The sequence below is a fragment of the Sinocyclocheilus grahami genome, unplaced genomic scaffold (genome assembly GCF_001515645.1).
Source record: "Sinocyclocheilus grahami isolate Dianchi unplaced genomic scaffold, SAMN03320097.WGS_v1.1 scaffold574.1, whole genome shotgun sequence".
NCBI lineage: Eukaryota > Metazoa > Chordata > Actinopteri > Cypriniformes > Cyprinidae > Sinocyclocheilus > Sinocyclocheilus grahami.
In genome coordinates, this window is record NW_015505753.1 from 63,680 (window position 1) to 83,958 (window position 20,279).

At 37.6% G+C, this 20,279-nt stretch overlaps 1 protein-coding gene across 5 annotated transcripts in view; it reads right to left on the bottom strand.

The window, feature by feature from the left end:
- Positions 1-7,707: 7,707 nt before the first annotated feature.
- Positions 7,708-20,279, bottom strand: part of LOC107556605 (E3 ubiquitin-protein ligase rnf213-alpha-like) — a 64,441-nt gene continuing 51,869 nt past the window's right edge. For 3 of the 5 annotated variants that reach the window (XM_016239739.1, XM_016239737.1, XM_016239735.1), the window contains 19 exons: positions 19,576-19,698; positions 18,428-18,541; positions 18,055-18,297; positions 17,904-17,979; positions 17,024-17,058; positions 16,781-16,881; positions 16,195-16,351; positions 15,776-15,950; positions 15,585-15,679; positions 15,070-15,321; positions 14,625-14,757; positions 14,311-14,394; positions 13,275-13,455; positions 11,952-12,153; positions 11,729-11,806; positions 11,342-11,539; positions 10,834-10,923; positions 10,565-10,743; positions 7,708-8,550 (listed from right to left, as the gene is read on the bottom strand). In XM_016239739.1, the coding sequence (XP_016095225.1) occupies positions 8,397-8,550; positions 10,565-10,743; positions 10,834-10,923; positions 11,342-11,539; positions 11,729-11,806; positions 11,952-12,153; positions 13,275-13,455; positions 14,311-14,394; positions 14,625-14,757; positions 15,070-15,321; positions 15,585-15,679; positions 15,776-15,950; positions 16,195-16,351; positions 16,781-16,881; positions 17,024-17,058; positions 17,904-17,979; positions 18,055-18,297; positions 18,428-18,541; positions 19,576-19,698 (2,670 nt within the window). In that variant the 3' untranslated portion in view covers positions 7,708-8,396. Of the gene's footprint in view, positions 8,551-10,564; positions 10,744-10,833; positions 10,924-11,341; positions 11,540-11,728; positions 11,807-11,951; positions 12,154-13,274; positions 13,456-14,310; positions 14,395-14,624; positions 14,758-15,069; positions 15,322-15,584; positions 15,680-15,775; positions 15,951-16,194; positions 16,352-16,780; positions 16,882-17,023; positions 17,059-17,903; positions 17,980-18,054; positions 18,298-18,427; positions 18,542-19,575; positions 19,699-20,279 lie in introns of those variants that run through there. The other 2 variants (XM_016239736.1, XR_001605303.1) reach the window with 2 other exon arrangements.

A 20,279-nucleotide genomic window follows, 5' to 3' on the forward strand; every position in this document is an offset into this window, starting at 1 on the left:
GACATGACTGTTTTGATTGTTTGCAACAATACAGGAATGCTTTGGCAATACAAATGTACAAAATATTTCTCATGCCTATAAAGCATCTCATGCAAAAAAAAAAAAAAGAAACCTGAAACAGAATTAAAGAATTCACCAAGACCATTTTTCTATATGCGTCTGAAAAATATGTCTGGGCATGTTCTTTCTACGTCACCTGTATGTGTGTATGCTAACACCTCTGTATGTGCTTGTGTTAATGTCTTTACAAAATTCACCTCATATAGATGTGCTCAGAATCATGCTTTAGACAATGAATCAACACAACACACTGATTCTTTGGGCTCTCTCACACACACACACACACACAAACTTTGTGTATTTTTAGATAAAAAAAAAAACTTCTGTATGATTTATAAGCTTGTTTCCTCATGGGGACCAAAATACCCCCACAAGGACAAGGATTTTGGATATTGCCATCTTTGTGGGGACATAACAGGGTGAACCACACGCACGCACACACAAATCGGAGTATACAAAATTTTAAGAATCGGCAAAATCGTATGTAATGTTTACTTTTTTGTTTTCATTTGAATCCAGCCCATAGACAGTGTAGCATCTGCGTAGGATCATTGATAATCATTTACGTTTTATGTCTTAGAGACCCCCTTTAGCCTTTTGACATTTGCATATAAATTACAGGCATGGCCCCACATTCTACATTTATATGGGTGCTAAATTGCCAATGGTTCCTCCTCACTATCAAGGAGATGCTAAACAGTTCACCGCTCTCGTCTCCCCCTCGTGACTTCAAACACATTCCAATGTCCTGGTCATCCTCAGTACCTGGCATCAAATGTTTGATGGCCAGCGAATTACCCCCATGCTCACAATACACATAAGACACACACATAGTCTTTATTTAGACTACAAATAATCAGTTACAAAAGTATCTGGTATATGCATGTGCTATTTGAATGTTTTTAACCACTCGTTATTTGTATTAGTTAAGCTCTAAATGCTTATATTCAGGTGTATGAATGTATCTCTGGTTTAATATCTTCTAGATGTTTCTTTCTTGGTATCAAAATGATCTGCTCTTTATTCCTCAAACAATGATGTACACTATGTGATCATGAAATGCATCATACTATTTGTACTATATTTTGGGTAAAACTGCACCAGTCCTCCAGACCAGCCATAAACATGCAAATGGAGACAAAGAAAACGTCTCCCGCTCAGAAATTCTCGCCTGGTATTGGCCATTTAATTGGGTATTTGGCCTGGTATAGGATAGGTGGGTGTGACCAGGAACGATTAAAAGTCATTAACTCCTCAAAAATCTCCTCTTAAGTTTGATTTTCTTGAGTTTTTTTTTTATCTTCAAGTAACTTTGTTGATTCGCTGTGGACTTTCCAATCTTCAGAAGAACCAGAGGAAAACTTCCAGCTCACTCCTAAAGAACTCATCAAGAACCTCCGTGCCTATACCGCATCAGGACTCTCAACAAAGCCATTGCAAGTAACCGTTTACAACTATTTAGATGTGTGTTTAAGTTTGAGCCCCTTTTTAAGGTGATTTTTGATTCTCTGATGATTCTCATTAGTTGTGGTTAATTGATGTGAAATACTGCTATTCTTTTGCTCTTATCTCTCTCTTCCTTACTTTCCTTCATTCTGTATATGTGTTTTGCTTAATTTAGTTAGCTAAGTAAGTTAGCTATAGAGTTAACATTATTAACACTATTAACCAGTTATAATTAATTATAAATATTTCCCTTTTGAGCTAATTTGCTACAACAGTATGTGTACTGTAAAATAACAAATATACATTTAATTTTAACCTTCTCAGTGACCCACAATTTTAAACGTTTAAAAGTTTAAACACATTGTGTGTCACTAAAGCAAGGCACACTGTATTTTCTTTAATTTCTTTAAAATAGCTTGATGACCAGCATTGTTTCTTTAGATCATTAATGCACCCATGCTTTTCCCACATGAGTTTGGATGTGTTTGACACAAACACATAATTTTTACTTCAGAAAACTTTTTTAAATGTATGACTGAACTTGTCTCATTTGACAGACCTATGTTTCAAATTATTTACCTGGCCTTTAACACTTGGTGTAAATTTTCTTAAACATGCACTTTGACTATTTTGTAAGTATTATGTCATTTTTAAATGATTTACTAAAAGATTAAACGCTCCAGAATCTGATTTTCAACATGAAAGAGATGTACAAGCAAAGGATATTTCAACTATTATCATCATTTCCTTTTGACCTTGATAAACTGGTAATGAATTTTCTATGCAAGTAGCACAATATACAGTTCTCATACTATGTGTATAAATAGCTGTTCTACAACATTTGTGATTATTTTTTGCATGCCAACAGATTTTCGCCAAGGGATATGCCACATCTAAGAATCACAATGTTTTGTACAAGATATTTTTTTCTCTTACACCACTAGATTTAGTCATATTATCAAGATTTTGGATGGTCGTTCACAATTTGTTTGTTGGACTGTGTATGATTTTATGTGAAGACATCTGGTGGACATGTTTTCGACCATTTTAGACACTCTGCACCAACACACAGACATGTACATTCATGCTGCTCACATATTATTGTAGCCTAGTTTGTGCTGATTACAGTGTTATCAGACGTTAGCCATTAATGTTTTAAGATACTGAAAAACATAAGGCACACACATAGTCAGGGCGTCAAAACTTCTCCAGGGCCCCAAAATACCCTCAGACCCCAGAGGGTTAATACAAAATATTCACCATACTTTATTATCCAACACCATGTACAATACTTTACTGGAGTAATAAAGTAATATGCTAAAGAGGCATATTAAGAATAAGGAAGAAAAAAACTACAGTATGGTAAACTGTCAACTGGAGTATTCCTTACTGTTTTCATTCCACTGTCTTGTGGATTTAGCCACAGATTCTCATCCACATCACAATGGATGTTTTCATTATCAGAACATCTTGGAAAGAATCTTCTGGCATGGCAAATCCAAGCCTTACATCTGTGATGTCAATGCACGCATCATCCATGGCCTGGAGAAGAGTGACTTGCCCATCATCTTTATTCAACCTGTGGAGAAAAATTCCTTAATTGGGTTAAAGAAAGGGGAGTATGAGGGTAAATACAGTGCTGTGGATGGGCTTGCTTACATTATCTGAGCATGGTGAAACTGCATTATCCCAAACATACATAGGTCACACCATCAGCTCTACAGACCTAATTTAGGAAGGAAAGCTAGGTCCGTGACCTACCACACTATCTTCCGAAATAGCTGCACACATATTGGCCAGGTACTTTGACAGTTGCTGTCAGTCCTGTGTTCTGTGTCTTGTGTTTTCCACGTGACCCAGTTTTCCCTCATGTGCAATTATGTTATTGCTCCCAGGTGTTTCTCGTCATCCCCTCGTCATGTCGTGTATTTAAAGTGTTTCCTGTTCTGAGTCTAGTGTGTATTGAATGTTCATCTTTCACCGCTACGTGTGTGTTCCTAGTTCCGTTGGATTTTTATTAAAGTCTCTTTGTCTGTCTACTCCACGTCTCCTGTGCCTCGCTCCATGCTCCTCACACTAGCGGTACGTGACAGAATACCGGATACCAAAACAAAAAAGTAAGCGGCGCCCCTTCTCCCCATTTTGTTTTCGTTTTTTTGAATTGTCTTTTGTTTTCCTGTTTGTTTCTCCCCGTGGCATGGAAACCTCCACATGCTTCATTGCCCTAGCCCGTAGGGATCTCCCCTTCTTCGAGTATGCCTGGGAGTTCTGCGGGCTCGCCGCAGCGACAGCATTAGATCAACCACCATCAACTTTCTGTTCTGGCATGGGGACAACTACCATCACCCCGTGGATCTCCCAGACACCAAGGGACTAAGCTGGAGGGAAGGGATCCTCTGGTGTCTGGAGAGTGTCCGGCCCCGAGCCAGAACCAGCCCGTTGTCGAGCCCACCGGCCGTTACTGCATCAAGAGTAATGTAACAGTTTTATCAACTGATAGTTAGATAATTGGGTAACACTTTATGCTCTAACTTGTTACTTCAAAACCTTAAGCCAAACCCTAATCCTAACCCTAAGCACATATAAGTAATATTACTGTCTAATGTCTTATTACACGGTAACAAGGACACCTTAAAATAAAGTGTAACTGATAATAATAGCATTTATAGCATTGGGAGAATGTATGAAAGGGAACATACATGGATTTTTTTTTTTTGCCCACAAGAACGTGTTTTTGACAAAAATATAAGCTTCACATCACTTCTGTTTTTAACTCTCCAGAATTTCTGTGGTCTTAGACTTAGCTCCTAGGCCATTGTAGCGTTTGGACCAATTAGACACCCAATTATTTGTTATATTTAACAAATAATCTCTAACACCCCCTCACCCAACCAAAGGGTCCACTATGAGGATCTATGGACCCTTCCCCCAAAAAGCAGCTAACACCTCAAAAAGGCAGAACAGGCCTCTGGTTCCATGGCAACCAAAGACAAATCATCAGATAACACTAGTTTTATTGCTCAAAGGAATTGCAGGCAGAGCAACACTTACTTCATTTACCCATAGGAAAGACACACAATGCCATAGAAATGGACTCTTCCCTATTCATTCACAGACAAACCTTGACCTTCCTATCACACTTATCCTCAGGTAATTGTGTATATTATTACTGTCCTTGTTTATTGTCTTTTGTATTGTATACTGTTTTATGCATGCTTATGATAGAAACCCTCATTCATGTAATCTTACCTATATACCATGTTTGGTCTCTATGAATTCATCTTTGGATGATCTAATTGAGTTTATATTTATTTGTTGATACTTATGCAACATATTAGTGTTCTAAGAATCTTTAGTAGTTTTGCATCAACACCCAGTCGAATTGCATTTGGAAATTACCATGCTGCGAAGACAAAGAGTCATAAACTTTCCTTCCAAAAGTGCAAGTCACCATTGGCTCTTTGACTCCCGAGAGATGTGACCTCCACAGAACTTAAAAGGCCTCACTTCAGTGACCCGCCTTGCTTTTTAGTCTTTTCACTCATCTCTCATCACCTTCCCGTCTTCTGGTTGCTAAGTCCCAGAGCCTGTTTTCTGACGATTTGTGCTACCCTGTCAGATTTTGCTACCTCCCATTAAAACAGATGGTAGCATGATTCGATAGCGAAAAGTGCTACCTATCAGATTTTGCTTCCAGCATGATATTAATGAGGTGTGAGGCTGTACACCTACCCCAACCCTAAACCTACCCTTACAGTAAGATAAATACAGTGTTGGTAGCATAATATGATAGGTAGCATTATTTGTCAGAACACCGGTGCAGCCGCACATGAAAGACCTTGACACAGACAGTCTGCAGTTGTTAGATTCAGAGAAAATGAGGATGTGAGCTAGAACTCTTCTGGAACCCTTAAGTTTGTGCCAGGCTTTCGGCCTTGTCTTTCCATTCAACCAAAGATCCTTGGATCTCAGCTGTCTCTCTTTAGCTCTTTTTCACTTTCCACCTGGGAAGAACGTAACTGCATTCTCTGGTTCTCTAATGGCTTCATTCATCCACTTTAGCTCCCCTTTGTATGTACGCGTGAGTGTATGTTTATTTAGACTAGTTATGTGTTGGTGTTTAGTTAATAAAACGTATGTGCACGAATTACATGAGTTTCTGATTCTGTCATTGGAATAGTAAAAGGGACATTGAATTTACAAGCGATCAAGCTACATGCTCGAATGCATTAATCATGGATTTTTTTTTTTTGCCCACAAGAACGTGTTTTTGACAAAAATATAAGCTTCACATCACTTCTGTTTTTAACTCTCCAGAATTTCTGTGGTCTTAGACTTAGCTCCTAGGCCATTGTAGCGTTTGGACCAATTAGACACCCAATTATTTGTTATATTTAACAAATAATCTCTAACACCCCCTCACCCAACCAAAGGGTCCACTATGAGGATCTATGGACCCTTCCCCCAAAAAGCAGCTAACACCTCAAAAAGGCAGAACAGGCCTCTGGTTCCATGGCAACCAAAGACAAATCATCAGATAACACTAGTTTTATTGCTCAAAGGAATTGCAGGCAGAGCAACACTTACTTCATTTACCCATAGGAAAGACACACAATGCCATAGAAATGGACTCTTCCCTATTCATTCACAGACAAACCTTGACCTTCCTATCACACTTATCCTCAGGTAATTGTGTATATTATTACTGTCCTTGTTTATTGTCTTTTGTATTGTATACTGTTTTATGCATGCTTATGATAGAAACCCTCATTCATGTAATCTTACCTATATACCATGTTTGGTCTCTATGAATTCATCTTTGGATGATCTAATTGAGTTTATATTTATTTGTTGATACTTATGCAACATATTAGTGTTCTAAGAATCTTTAGTAGTTTTGCATCAACACCCAGTCGAATTGCATTTGGAAATTACCATGCTGCGAAGACAAAGAGTCATAAACTTTCCTTCCAAAAGTGCAAGTCACCATTGGCTCTTTGACTCCCGAGAGATGTGACCTCCACAGAACTTAAAAGGCCTCACTTCAGTGACCCGCCTTGCTTTTTAGTCTTTTCACTCATCTCTCATCACCTTCCCGTCTTCTGGTTGCTAAGTCCCAGAGCCTGTTTTCTGACGATTTGTGCTACCCTGTCAGATTTTGCTACCTCCCATTAAAACAGATGGTAGCATGATTCGATAGCGAAAAGTGCTACCTATCAGATTTTGCTTCCAGCATGATATTAATGAGGTGTGAGGCTGTACACCTACCCCAACCCTAAACCTACCCTTACAGTAAGATAAATACAGTGTTGGTAGCATAATATGATAGGTAGCATTATTTGTCAGAACACCGGTGCAGCCGCACATGAAAGACCTTGACACAGACAGTCTGCAGTTGTTAGATTCAGAGAAAATGAGGATGTGAGCTAGAACTCTTCTGGAACCCTTAAGTTTGTGCCAGGCTTTCGGCCTTGTCTTTCCATTCAACCAAAGATCCTTGGATCTCAGCTGTCTCTCTTTAGCTCTTTTTCACTTTCCACCTGGGAAGAACGTAACTGCATTCTCTGGTTCTCTAATGGCTTCATTCATCCACTTTAGCTCCCCTTTGTATGTACGCGTGAGTGTATGTTTATTTAGACTAGTTATGTGTTGGTGTTTAGTTAATAAAACGTATGTGCACGAATTACATGAGTTTCTGATTCTGTCATTGGAATAGTAAAAGGGACATTGAATTTACAAGCGATCAAGCTACATGCTCGAATGCATTAATACTGTAAGGTTATTTTCTGTGCCCACGAAAGTATCATTTCTTAGAGTTGATATGAAATTATACTGAATGTATGTTCGCGGGACGAACAGACTAGTTGATGACAATATTAATTCTGCTGCAGTTACTACTGGCAGCTGATATAAATATTTGAAATTAATTATAATTAATTGTAATTATTTATATACATTTCCCTTTTGAGCTAATTTGCTACACCACTGTAAGTGAGCATCAGTCGATAGCAACCAGGTAGGTCAATGTTCTACAGCTCCTTAGAGCATATCGGTTAGGGCAATCTGTAGAAATATATTTAAAAACTGTATCTGAATAATATTATTTTTACTGGAGGGGGGTCACCTTCCAAACAAATCAAAAACTTTAAACATGCTTGTTATACAACATGCCAACTTTGAAGTGGAAGCAAACATATTTAATAACTCTTTATTCAAATCCATGTTAGTCACAGAAAAAGCATCACAGCATTTTTCCAGCATACATGTTGATCACAGAAACATTGTTTTTAGGATAGTAAAAGCACAGAAAAAAATGCAATGGAAAATGAGGTTAGAAATCCCTAAAAAGCTGTAAAAGATATTTTAATTTTTTATGGAACACCTATGTAACTACATTAACCAAAAAAACAACATGCTATCAAAAATATGGACAAAAACAAAGACATGGATATAAGTGCATCCAGGTCTGGGCTCATGATGTGGAGTGTATATTTCAACAATCAACAGTTCACATTCTTAAATGAGTGTGTATGTATCTTAAAGTAACAAGTAAACAAATAAAGAAGGGATGGTGAAGCAATTGTTGGCAACTTTCAAACAAAACAGAGAAAAAAAGTTACAGCAAAAAAGTTACACTTATGATTGTTTTGAACTTTCTATACTTTGTAATAAGTTGTATTGTACTTGCTAATTATCTGAGAGATTACTTTGACAGATTGTACCTTAATATTACAGTATAAATTGCTTTATATAAGGGAGCAAATATGCAGGTGCACAAAAGGCACTGTTTTCACAAGTTTGTACTGATGTCATTTGTAAATAATTTCTAAGTTTTCCCTGATATGAGAGTGACTATTAGGGTAAGACAACAGAAGTACTTCATACAGAATCTATATTTGGTTTCTTTCTTGTCTGAGAAGAACAGAGAACTTCCATGTGTCTGTGTACTGTGAGAGCAGGATCTCTTCAGGGAAGAACTCATCCACCTCAGGAGGAATGCCCAGATCTTTACGCTCCATGTAGGACACAACAGTGTCTTTAAGACTGGAAGACAGACAGAATTTAGTGAGTTATGATAGATTTTCATATGTTCAACAGGAGCTTTAGAGTGCACATCACCACAATCTTAACAAGGCACCCACAGATTCTGCTCTGCAGATTGCTGTAGAACACAAAACCCAACTTAATTAACTGATTATCTTGAGATATAGTATTTTCAGTGTAATACTTTTTGCCACCACAATTTTATAGATTTTTTTTTGTAAACGGCATATAATTTTCTTCTTTCATAGTCCACAAATTTGTATTCAGACATTTTTTTGGTCAATAACTACATACATTATATACTGTGTGTATAATATGTATGTATGTATGTATGTACAAAATTCAATAGTTCAATATTTACCCACTGTATATGCATTATGAAATTGAAATATTGAATACTGAATAATAAGTATTGAACACGTCACCATTTTTCTCAATAAATATATTTCTAAAGGTGCTGTTGACAATTTTCAGCAGATGTTGGTAACAACCCAAATAATCCATACATACAAAGAAAACAAAACAAATTAGTTCAGAAATTAAGTTATGTATAATACAATGGAATGATCCAGGGAAAAAAACTTCGTACAAAAGCCTTTGTTGGTAATGACAACTTCAAGACGCCTCCTGTATGGAGAAACTAGTCGCATGCATTGCTCAGGTATGATTCTTTCACACAAACAGCCTTCAAATCTTGAAGGTTCTGTGGGCATCTTCTATGAACTCGGATCTGTAGTTCTTTCCATAGATTTTCTATTGGATTCAAGTCAGGTGATTGGCCGGGTCATTCTTTAACGAGCTTCAACATGCTTTATCTTCAGCAATGGAGTCTTGCATGGTGAGCAAGACCATACAGGCATGGTGAGACTGAATACAGGCACCGGCGATTGAGTGCATTACTTATTGCTTTCTTTGAAACAATTGTACTTGCTAATTCCAGGTCTTTTGTAAGCACTCCACAAGTGGTCCTTGGCTCTTAGACAACTTTTCTGATAATTCTTTTCACTCCTCTGTCAGAAATCTTGTGAGGAGCACCTGGTTGTGGCCGGTTTATGGTGAAATAATGTTCTTTCCACATCCGGATTATGGCCCCAACAGTGCTAACTGGAACATTCAGAAGTATAGAAATGCTTCTGTAACCAATGCCATCAGTATGTTTTGCAACAATAAGTTTGCGAAGGTCTTGAGAGCTCTTTGCTTTTAGCCATCATGAAATGTTTCTTGTGTGACATGTTGGTAATAAGACACCTTTTTATAGGCCATTAATTGAGACTGAACCAGCTAATATTAATTTCCACTAACAAGGGGCAGGATTGCTTTCTAATTACTGATTGATTTCAGGTCTTGGCTTTCCATGCCTTTTTGCACCTCCCTTTCTTCATGTGTTCAATACTTTTTCCCTGTGTCATTCCACTGTATTACACAGAACTTAATTTCTGAACTTATTTAATAGAGAGTGGGGCTTATGTTCCACAAAACCAGTCAGAAATTACTTTTAGTTTTACAAGCCTTCAGTACAAAAAAAAAAAAAAAACCCCAGCTACTGCTATAACTTGCAGTTCAGTAAGTGAGTCAAATGTTTATTCAGTAACCGCTCTGATGAATTCAGTGAGTTTATTAAGTGTTTGCTAGACTGATTCCAAATGTAATGTAAGTGAAAAGAAATCAAGGAAGGAAGGTGTCCTTTCAAGTAATTTGTTTGTGAATCAGACTACACTAGCGTTATTTTTTGTTTTAGTGCAGCTGATGAGGATAGTACAACTAAAGGACATGCAATATTCTTATTACATTAACAAACTGGGTACATTTTATTTATGCTTGTGGCTCAGAAGAATCAGCATTGCACTAAACACTGGTATAATCACTACATAAGCAATTCTCGAAAATGTTTCATTAACTGTTAAACTGCCTAAATAATGAGCTGAAGCAAAAGTGAAACTGGTTGTGCACATTTGAAGAAAGCAAAATTTAGAAGAAAAGTTGCAGCGCTTGTAATATTCCTAACAGGTCTCACCCCCAGTCAGGCCTAAAGGTGTCCGTAGCTTTTGGGTTCTTCAGGACCAAAAGCAGAAACTCATGCATCTCCAACAGGAAGGCATCAGCGCTGGACTTAGTGAAAAAACTAGTGAGCAGCCTCTTGTGTTCCTCCTGCAAAGGACGTCTGTACTCTTTGCTGATGCCCACAAACGGGTCCTGAAGAGCAGATGAACAGAGTCATTACCACATACAAACTCACTAAAAGCACAAAACAGAATACTATATTTACTGTGTTGAGTGTCTCACCCTCTTCAGACGTAGCATTGTCTCAGATTTCAGAGAGCTGAGCAGCTGCCACAGTGCCACACAGTGTTTCAGGCTGCACCTACTTAATGCCTGCACACACAATTATCACATACAGGTATTACACATTGACAGAAAACAGATTAGGGATTGAGACAGAGCGGTCAATTAGTGAGACTGACAAGTCTAGATTTCAATGTGTGCTACTTTTTAATTCTATGATTAATCGTATGCAGGTCTTTTTTAGCATCTTGCGTCACAAACACTGTGTTTTTGAAGTTAACATCAAGGTTAAAGTATTTCAACATTTAAATATCTCAAGGCCTCTTCTGTTCCACCTAACAGTTTTTTAACACAAGAATGTGTGTTAAAGCCCCCTAAGAGAAGCAAGTCTGATCACGACATTAAACCAATCTAACTATACAGGGCTTCCTTAAGACCAGTGAGGATAGTATCCTTGTAACACCACTGCTTAAAAATAATAAATGCAGAAAGTATGTACATGACCAACCTTGAAGACATGTGGGGCCATGTGGTCAGTCATCTGTAGCACCTCCTTCAAATAAGTGCTCAGCTGCATGTGTGGCTCTCCCCCCGTCATGGCGAGGAAACCCAGGGCCAGTTCGACTGTGGACAGGGCCTCACACACGTCACTGTAGGACTGCAGCTCCTTCACGAGGTCGTACTGTGTCAGAGGCTGCAACGACTCCTTTGGATACACAATAATATAACGGCTTGTGACATGGATAAAATGTTTAAATGCATCTTTTAAAATTAAATTACATCCAATGTTAATACTCATTAAGAGCATTTTGAGCATTGGACCTACATCTAACAATAACATAACCAATACAATGTTATGTAAACATCTATAATGTAATAAATAATATAAACTTACTTGTTGAACTTTGCCCTTAACATCTTTAAATATGATCTCATAATTTCTGTCCTGTCTGTTCACCAGTGTCGGAATACCCTGAAACATGAAAAGACAAAAACACATAACAAAAAAATAAATGCAATTTTACTCTTTTATCTACTCTACTGGTTGTCAAGCCTGAAGAACTACTGAAAACACATCTGAACAGGCATTTTTCAACTCTTGTGGTGCTGTGACATACATTAAGGGTGATGTGTGGTTTGCCCTGTAGAAAGCGGGTGAGGATCTGCTGCTGAATCTTGGGCAGGTCGTACTCGGCCAGGGTTTCCTGCCCATGCTCCATCCTATATTGGCAGTTGGACAGCACCAATGGCAGCACATCCCGCTCATACTCATAACGGATCACGTGCATCTCCGTCAGGTCACCTGGGCTTACCGTGTAACTGGAAGGAAACAGGACAGAGAATGACCTGGATGTGTCTACCTGGGAAATTGGGTGTGGTAGGCTTAAAACTGCTAAATTTAACTGCTAACTCACAGTGATTCAGGGTTCTGAGTGTTTTTTCCCCCAGTGTGTTGCTATGTGGTCCCCAGCGTAATATAATATTAAATATTATAATATAATATTACACCACTAAGCAATATTGTTGTCTTTAGTTACGACGCAGAACCCTAGTTCAAAGTAAGCCTGTAGGTGTTTTTTTCACTCATCCAGCATCACAAGCTGTTTTATCATCTGCAAAGTGAAAATTGTAAGTCTGATTTCAAAGTAATGTTGAAATGTTTCAATGAAATATTGGATTTTTTAAAAATTGTTTTTAAGTTGATGGTCTGTTTAGTTTAGCTTATTTATCACAATAAATCAAGAGTCACTGACCATTGTGCTGTACAAAAATAGCAAAACCAATATAAAAAAATAAATCAAAACAATAAAATAGCTTTTTTCTCTGTACGTATTATGTCTTTGTATGCTCAGCATGACACACATATTATAAGCCTTCTCTAAAAGGAAGGTTTTAAGTTTTGCTTTAAACAGAGAATCTGTAGCGATTATCCTAACAGATAAAAGGTAGGCTATTCCACAATTTGGGGCTGACTATGACAAAAGCCCAGTCTCCCTTTCTCTCTGATTTGATGACCTTAAACATCTAGCAGATATGTTAAGTCACAAGTTCAGATAAATAAGAATGTGCTAACCCATTTAAGACCTTATAAACAAAGAGTAAAATCTTAAACTCTATTCTAAAACACACCGGCAACCAATGCAGAGAGAATAAGACAGGGGTAATGTGGTCATTACCACTAAGAAGTCTAGCAGCTGCATTTTGGACCTTGAGTTAAGCTGGCAGAGAACTATTGCTGAACAATCAATAACAGTAAAACGTAAACATCTGAAGACTCATGGTATGAAATATCTCTCATAGCCACAAATGGTACATGATGAGTTATGTCATGATGATTAATACTTATGAGTTATTGACTTCAGCAAACCCATAACCCTAAGCAGTGACTACTATATCAAACACCACAAATGACATGCGACTAAATTTGCTGAATCTCTTACCCAGACTCCTCTCTGGTGTATTTTTCAACAGTGTAGATGAGGTCATTGTGCAGGGTGATGAGGTAGCTGACGAGGGCAGTGGAGCACAGGCCCAGGCCGCTTCTTTGCGGCAGCAGCACCTGCATGTCTGCATCCAAACCCAGATCCTCCCGAGTGTAATCGTCCGGCAGCTTTATCTCTCCTGACACAAACAGAGCATCTCATGCATCACTCATCAATGGAAAAAAATAATAGACATCAGTCGAAGAAATTACTGCACAGTGGTCTAAAGTGGAAAGAAAGTGGTCACGACAGTGGAAAGAATAAGACAGTGCAGAAATCCAAATATTCACAAGCATTCACGGATTACTCATAAAATGAGGTCTGATCGCAATTTAATGAGCAATTATAGACAAACAAATCTGACTAAACTAAGAAATGTATAAAGTTGCACTTTTCACATTTCTATTGAATACATTATTTAATCACTAACAGTGTATGGTGGAGAAAGCAGCAATTGAATTTTCTACATTTGTAGACAGGGCATCATACCTACTTATTTATGAATAACTTAATAGGTCTTTACCAATGCTAAAGCCTTGTCCAGGTTTGTGCATCTCTGTAATGTGTACAATACAAAACATTAAAATAAATGTTTACATATTTTAAGGATTTTTTTATTTTTATTTTTTTTTATTTTATTTTTTTTTAAAGTCAAGTGAAGTCAGCTTTATTTGTTGGTAACCAGGCTTTGTGTGCCTTAAATAAAGGGCAGAGCACCCACACTTCCAATCTTATCTCCTTAACTGACTTCAATTAGCTTTAGGAAAAGTTGTAACAGAGAGCAGGCTGGATAAAGTACTGCAATTGAACCGGTCAATGAACTGTACTTTTCAACATTTTATTGAAGACACTGACTATGTTTTGTGTTATTAGTTAAATCAGACTGTGTTTGTCTAGAATTGTGACTTGAAGATCAGACAACACTTTAATCAATACAGAAATTCAGTTATTTTCACAAACTTATGCTTGCCATTGTAGACAGGAGATGGTTTACCTGTGGTAGCCAGAGATACCCTGATTTGGTTCCAAGTTGATATAAAGATTTTTATGCGCTTTTCATACCAAGCAGTGAGTGAAGCTGTTGAATGAAAACATGGCACAATCACTATGTTTGCAATGAAAGTAAACGTTATTATTAGAGAAATGGCATATACTTGCATATAATGGCTAAAAACATTTGTGCTGAATCAACCATCAACAAGCTTACTGAAATGATTAACAACAATGAAATGATCATAGACCAATCATGAATATCTCCATACTGACTCAACACTTTCCCATGGCAAATCATTACTAATATGGTGGTACCTGCTTTCTGATTTTGCAGGAACTCTCCAATAGTGTTGTAGTTTAGCTCTGTCATGTTCTGGAACTTTTTTACCAAATCCCTCTGGAGAACCAATATGTCTGGAAGGAACCGCACTAACCGTAGCTCTGCTTCCTGAAATATACAGCTTTACAGTTTCTGTTTTCTCTACATTTTTTTGCCATGATTTTAATACAGATTTTTTCCACTCGTTTTATTACTGCAGATAAACCCACCACTAATCAGCATGTTAAAACAAAATAAACTATGGCTGGTCCTTCATATGTCAGTAAGACTAACCTAGAAAGTAATCTAGTAAGTCAAGCATGCTAATAATCAAAGGACTGTCTGCACAACATAAACAATCTGTCTAGAAAGCAGGCATCATGAAATGCATTCTCTGGTTGTTCAACTAATGAGAAACACTCTGGTTGATAAATATCTTACCCTCTGAAGGAACCTCCAGAGCACTGGCAAGGTGTCCCGGCCACTGTTTTGCTCCACAATGTGGGTCAAACTCAACGTTGAGACCTTCCTTCTGCAGCTCCAGATGGATGAATTATGGATGAGGGAGTTCTGGGGCAGAGAGCGAAGGAAAAGCCCTGGCTCCCCAAATGTCAACTTCATCACTGGATTAGAAGACACTCGCTCATCTTTCCTGATGAAGGCATTCACTTCCTTTAGCTGATGCTCCAAAACCTGAGAGAAAGATCAAAGAATGGAAAGTAATAATTCGCAAATGTAAGGGTTATGAGAAATACCCTACTGCTGAGGTCATTAATGCAACAATTAATCAACAGCTCTTAAACATTCAGGTTTTACTTTCTTGTTAGGTCCAGTGTTATAAAACAACTACTCAAGAATGAAAAATGTTTTGGAAAATCAAGCATGATTTACACACTAAAACTAAGTTGCATAATGCATTCTGGGTTCTGTGATGTACTAAAAGATGACATGTTCACCTTCAGCTGATGTGTGATGACATCAGTATTCATGGCATTTTCCCATCCATTTCTTGCATCTTTAGTGGAAAGGTTTGGATCGTAAGTAACAGGCCCTGTTTAGAATATCAAAATGTTATATTTCTTGAATTTCTGAGGTAGGAGATTAATATGGCAAGTGACAAATGTAAGATGAGGTGTGGGACTCTTACACTGGCTGGTCTGATGGGGATCCAGTAGACGGTGGATGGTCAAATGGATTGAACAGACTGTATCATCCAGCCCTTTGCCTAGAGCTCTGCTTAGTTGCTCCATGTCCTTCAAAAGATGGGTCATCAGGAATGGGCCAGGATCCAGCACAGCAGGCTTGATGATCTGCCTGACACTCTTAAGAGAAACACACAAGAATATGGGATGAATTTAGTTAAAGGTGCTCTCAGTAAGTTTTTATGTTTAAGTTTGGCTGGCTTTACACCAGAGCTGGGTTTGGTTCTTAATACATTTCCTCAGTTCTTCAAACAAATGTGTGTATTTGATCTGGATGTATGTAATGTATGCATCACATGTATACTCAAAACCAGAATTGGGATATGACCGTATATATAGAAAAGGAAAACAAAGAATGTAATACCTGTGGGTTGTTCTGAGCTCCCAGCAGCATGGACATGTGTGTGAGCAGTCTGAGAAGAGCGAAGGGGGCAGGTGACATATTCTTAGTGTCCTGCATGTCAGGTTGGTCACGACGCTGCGCATCACCCAGAATGTGTCCCGACTGAGTACGGTCCCCTCTGCAAAGAGGTACAATTGCCTCAAATTGATTAAAACAATTACCTCTAAGAATCACCTCTAAAAAGACACCATCCACATCTCTACAAATCATTATGGCTAATAAATGGCTAAATTTAAAATCAAGAAAAGCCTTAGTCAAAACTGATTTAACAGTCAGTCTTTTATATAAGGAATGACACATAGGAATGTACAGTGTGCAAGTCAATACAGCAAAATAAATCCCAAGATTTTCATTAAAAAGGCTAATTTTGTATTGTTCAATAAATCTTTACCATAAAGGTCTATATATTAACATTAATTACAATATTTTACATGAAATAATACTTCTAAACATTTATTAATTATGTTTAGTTTAATATATGAATGCATTTTGAACTTTTAAGGTAAAAAAAGAGAAAAAACAAGCATTCATTGCAATAGTAACTCACTGTATCTGCATGGTTTGGAAACCTTGAACAGGATTGTGGTTGATGCCACCTATTGGTGCATGACAGTCTGGACAGCGACCAACCTCCATGGGTTGACCACACTGGACAGATAACAGAAAGAAAATCATGTTTTAATTTTAAGAAGAAGAACAACAACAAAATACAAATTTAATTATGTGACAATTAACATCTAGTTAATGCAGTGTTACTGCAAATCATAGGAATTAAGTCACATGACCCTACCTCACCAACAGTGCATGGATGACCATTAGGACAGACTGTCAAACACAAAGGGACACCAGAGATTAGGAAATGACGATATATAATCCTCTCAATGCAGAAAGCCATGTCAATGGCAAGGACCTGTCAAAATTCCAGCCCCCTTGGACCCCATGGTGACTCAAATAGGTTATCCCTTTTACTTTATTAATACATGCATTCTGGACTTGTAAACAATTCTTCAGTTTTTTTTTCTTTTCATAATCTTTTATTAAATTACTTAAAAGTAAACTAAGAAGTTAAATAACTTGCTCCATCTCTGAAATGACTTTTCTTTTTCACTGACAATAACAAGGCCCTCTCATTTTTCTACCTCTCCCTTCTAGCACCTCCATTCAGGTACAGTATGTACTGTAAATCACCAATGGAGAAAATTCTGCCATACATTTTTTTTAAATATCCCATTTCACTTTAAAATGTCATATTAGAACAATAATATGGTTTGCAAAATCAGTTTAATTTTATGTTATCATAGCAAACTTTTGTGGAATTTCATTCTGTAAGATATATTACCATAGGTCAATAGGCATACATTATTGCTGTTGCTGTTATTTTAGGTATTACAACAGAGAGGTACTCAATATAACAGAAAATTACATTTTATGTAAGACCCAGGCAAACAATGTAAAATATATTATCTTAGAACTTCATTATCAGAACTTTGGGAGTTTGTTTAATTATCACTGCATTAACATCAGCTAGAACAGGGTAAGGTAATTTAATATTGCATTTCTGGTTAGATATTAACCACTGGGTTTCCAGGTGCACTGAATTTTTCCAGGTCTTGAATTTTGCATAACACTTGCAAATTCTAAAGCAGCACAGACAACCACAATCCACTTACAATACCACTGAAGTTGTCCCAGGGCCTGCTTGGCAACTGCCAACATGTCATCAGGCATAGTTGGGATGAATGAAGCCTGTCAGGAGAACATGATAGAAATATCACACTTAAACACATTTTAGTCACCACGTAAAGTGTGAAGGGTTCATACCATCATGTTGTTTGGGGACAGTGCCAGTTGCTGCAGTGGCTTAAGTAAAGGCAGATTTCCACACAGCAGGACTGCAGCCATGTGAACTGTAACCTCTACCAGCACAAATTCTCTGCCTGACGTCTGTGGTTGTACACGCAGAGCATGAAGATCATTTTTCACCAGCGCTTGAGCAAATGCTCTCATTTCATTATTGACAAAGACTTCTGAGCTTCTGATAAAATCTTCAAGGCCAGCACATTGCTAAAGAAAACAACATGAATATCAGACACACAGCAGTGATATACATTTATCAAAAAAATCAATAGAATACAGAAAATATGGCTTATTATACAGTATATAATTGTTGTGTAGAGTATGTTTGTGTTTTTACCTCAGGTTTAGGGTGCATGTTGGGGTTTCCACTTCTGTACAGGGCGGTGACTTCTCTGAACAAAGCCAGTAGCAGATAAACAGCTTTCTTCATGGGTGTGCAGTTGCAATCCTTCTGACAAAGATGTTTTGAAAGACATTACAAACTGGTCAGCACAGATAAAGCAGTTTAACAAAACTGAGGAAGAGAAATGGCAAGTATTTGATTGCATATTTTAAGCATTTACTTTCAGTGTTCGTGTAGTGGCCACAATACCTACAAACTATTGAACTGCCTCGTTACTGTATAATGAGGCATCCTAACCCAACTGGAACTTTACAAGTGACTGAACTAAATCTCTGTTAATGGTCACTAGCAGGGTCAAAAACTTTTCCATTAAGAGGCAATATAACAATGTATACACTTATCTTATTAAATGAATCCGTTTAACAAAAAAAAACAAAGTTACTTGAATACTACTGACAGTTACCATTGAAACGATCAAAATCAACAATCAGCCATCAGATTTATTAGATTTTATTTACTTGTGCAGGATCATTTTTTACCCCTCTTGAATTTGGCCTTTTTTCCATTTTAGTGACATTTTTGCCCAAAGCCCCTGTTAAATTCTGACTCTGGTCACTGCCACAGAGATGCACTCTGGTATTGTCTATCCACCTTATTTTTGAACGCGGACGTAAGCCGTTTTCTGTGAATGTGCAAGATTTCCAGTTTATTAGCCATTGTTGGGAAATAACAAGAGGAATAACAAAAGTGCAGTAAACGATAAAAACTGCACTATAAACCAGTGTGTTCATAGTTAAGATAATACATTAAAATATTATAGTAAGACATCAATTTGTAATATCAAGCAGCAAAATGAGCGGTTTTGTACAGCTAGAAATAGCTGGAAGCGGATATGACACTGGAAGTCACCCATAAAAATTATAGTAAGACATCAATTTGTAATATCAAGCAGCAAAATGAGCGGTTTTGTACAGCTAGAAATAGCTGGAAGCGGATGACACTGGAAGTCAGACCCATAAAATTTACAAATGGCCGTGCCTGCTCTTAAGGGGAAAATAAGGTGGATAGGCAGATCTCTAGATTTTGGAGCAGTGTGTCTGTGTGTGTGTGTGTGTACACGTTGCAAAGGAGTAAACAAATACCTCAATAGCTTTCTGTATTGCATTCATGTTGCAATCTAGCATGGCTTTGGCTACTGCATCTCGAACAGTTTTGTAGTCCATTCCACATGCTAGATACTGGTCAATTTGACTGTCATCTTGATTCTGAGAGAAATAAACGTAGCAGTTAAAGAATAAATACTTGTCACTCATGCCAGGATTATGAAGTTAAACTAAAATGTCTCAGGTTACATATGTAACCATGGTTCCCCGAGTAGGGAACGAGACACTGCATCCTCTAGGGGTCGCTATGGGGAACGCCTTGTCGTGACCCATGTCTGAAGAAGTCACAGAAATCCGTTAATTCTCAGCACATAGAAACTCTTTCACCTAGATATCACACTATAGAGATTGTGTCTGTTCCCCGATCTAGAAAATACAAAAAACGTCCAAACCACTTTAAGAGTAACAATTTAATTGATGTTCAACAAATAAAAAACAGATGCAATACGGATAAACAAATGATAAAGCTTGGCTTATTGAATATCAGGTCCCTTTCTACAAAAGCACTTTTTGTAAATGATATGATCACTGATCATAAACTAGATGTGCTCTGTTTGACAGAAACCTGGCTAAAACCTGATGATTACAATATTTTAAATGAGTCTACCCCCCAAGATTACTGTTATAAACATGAGCCACGTCCAAAAGGTAAAGGGGGAGGTGTTGCTTCAATTTATAACAAT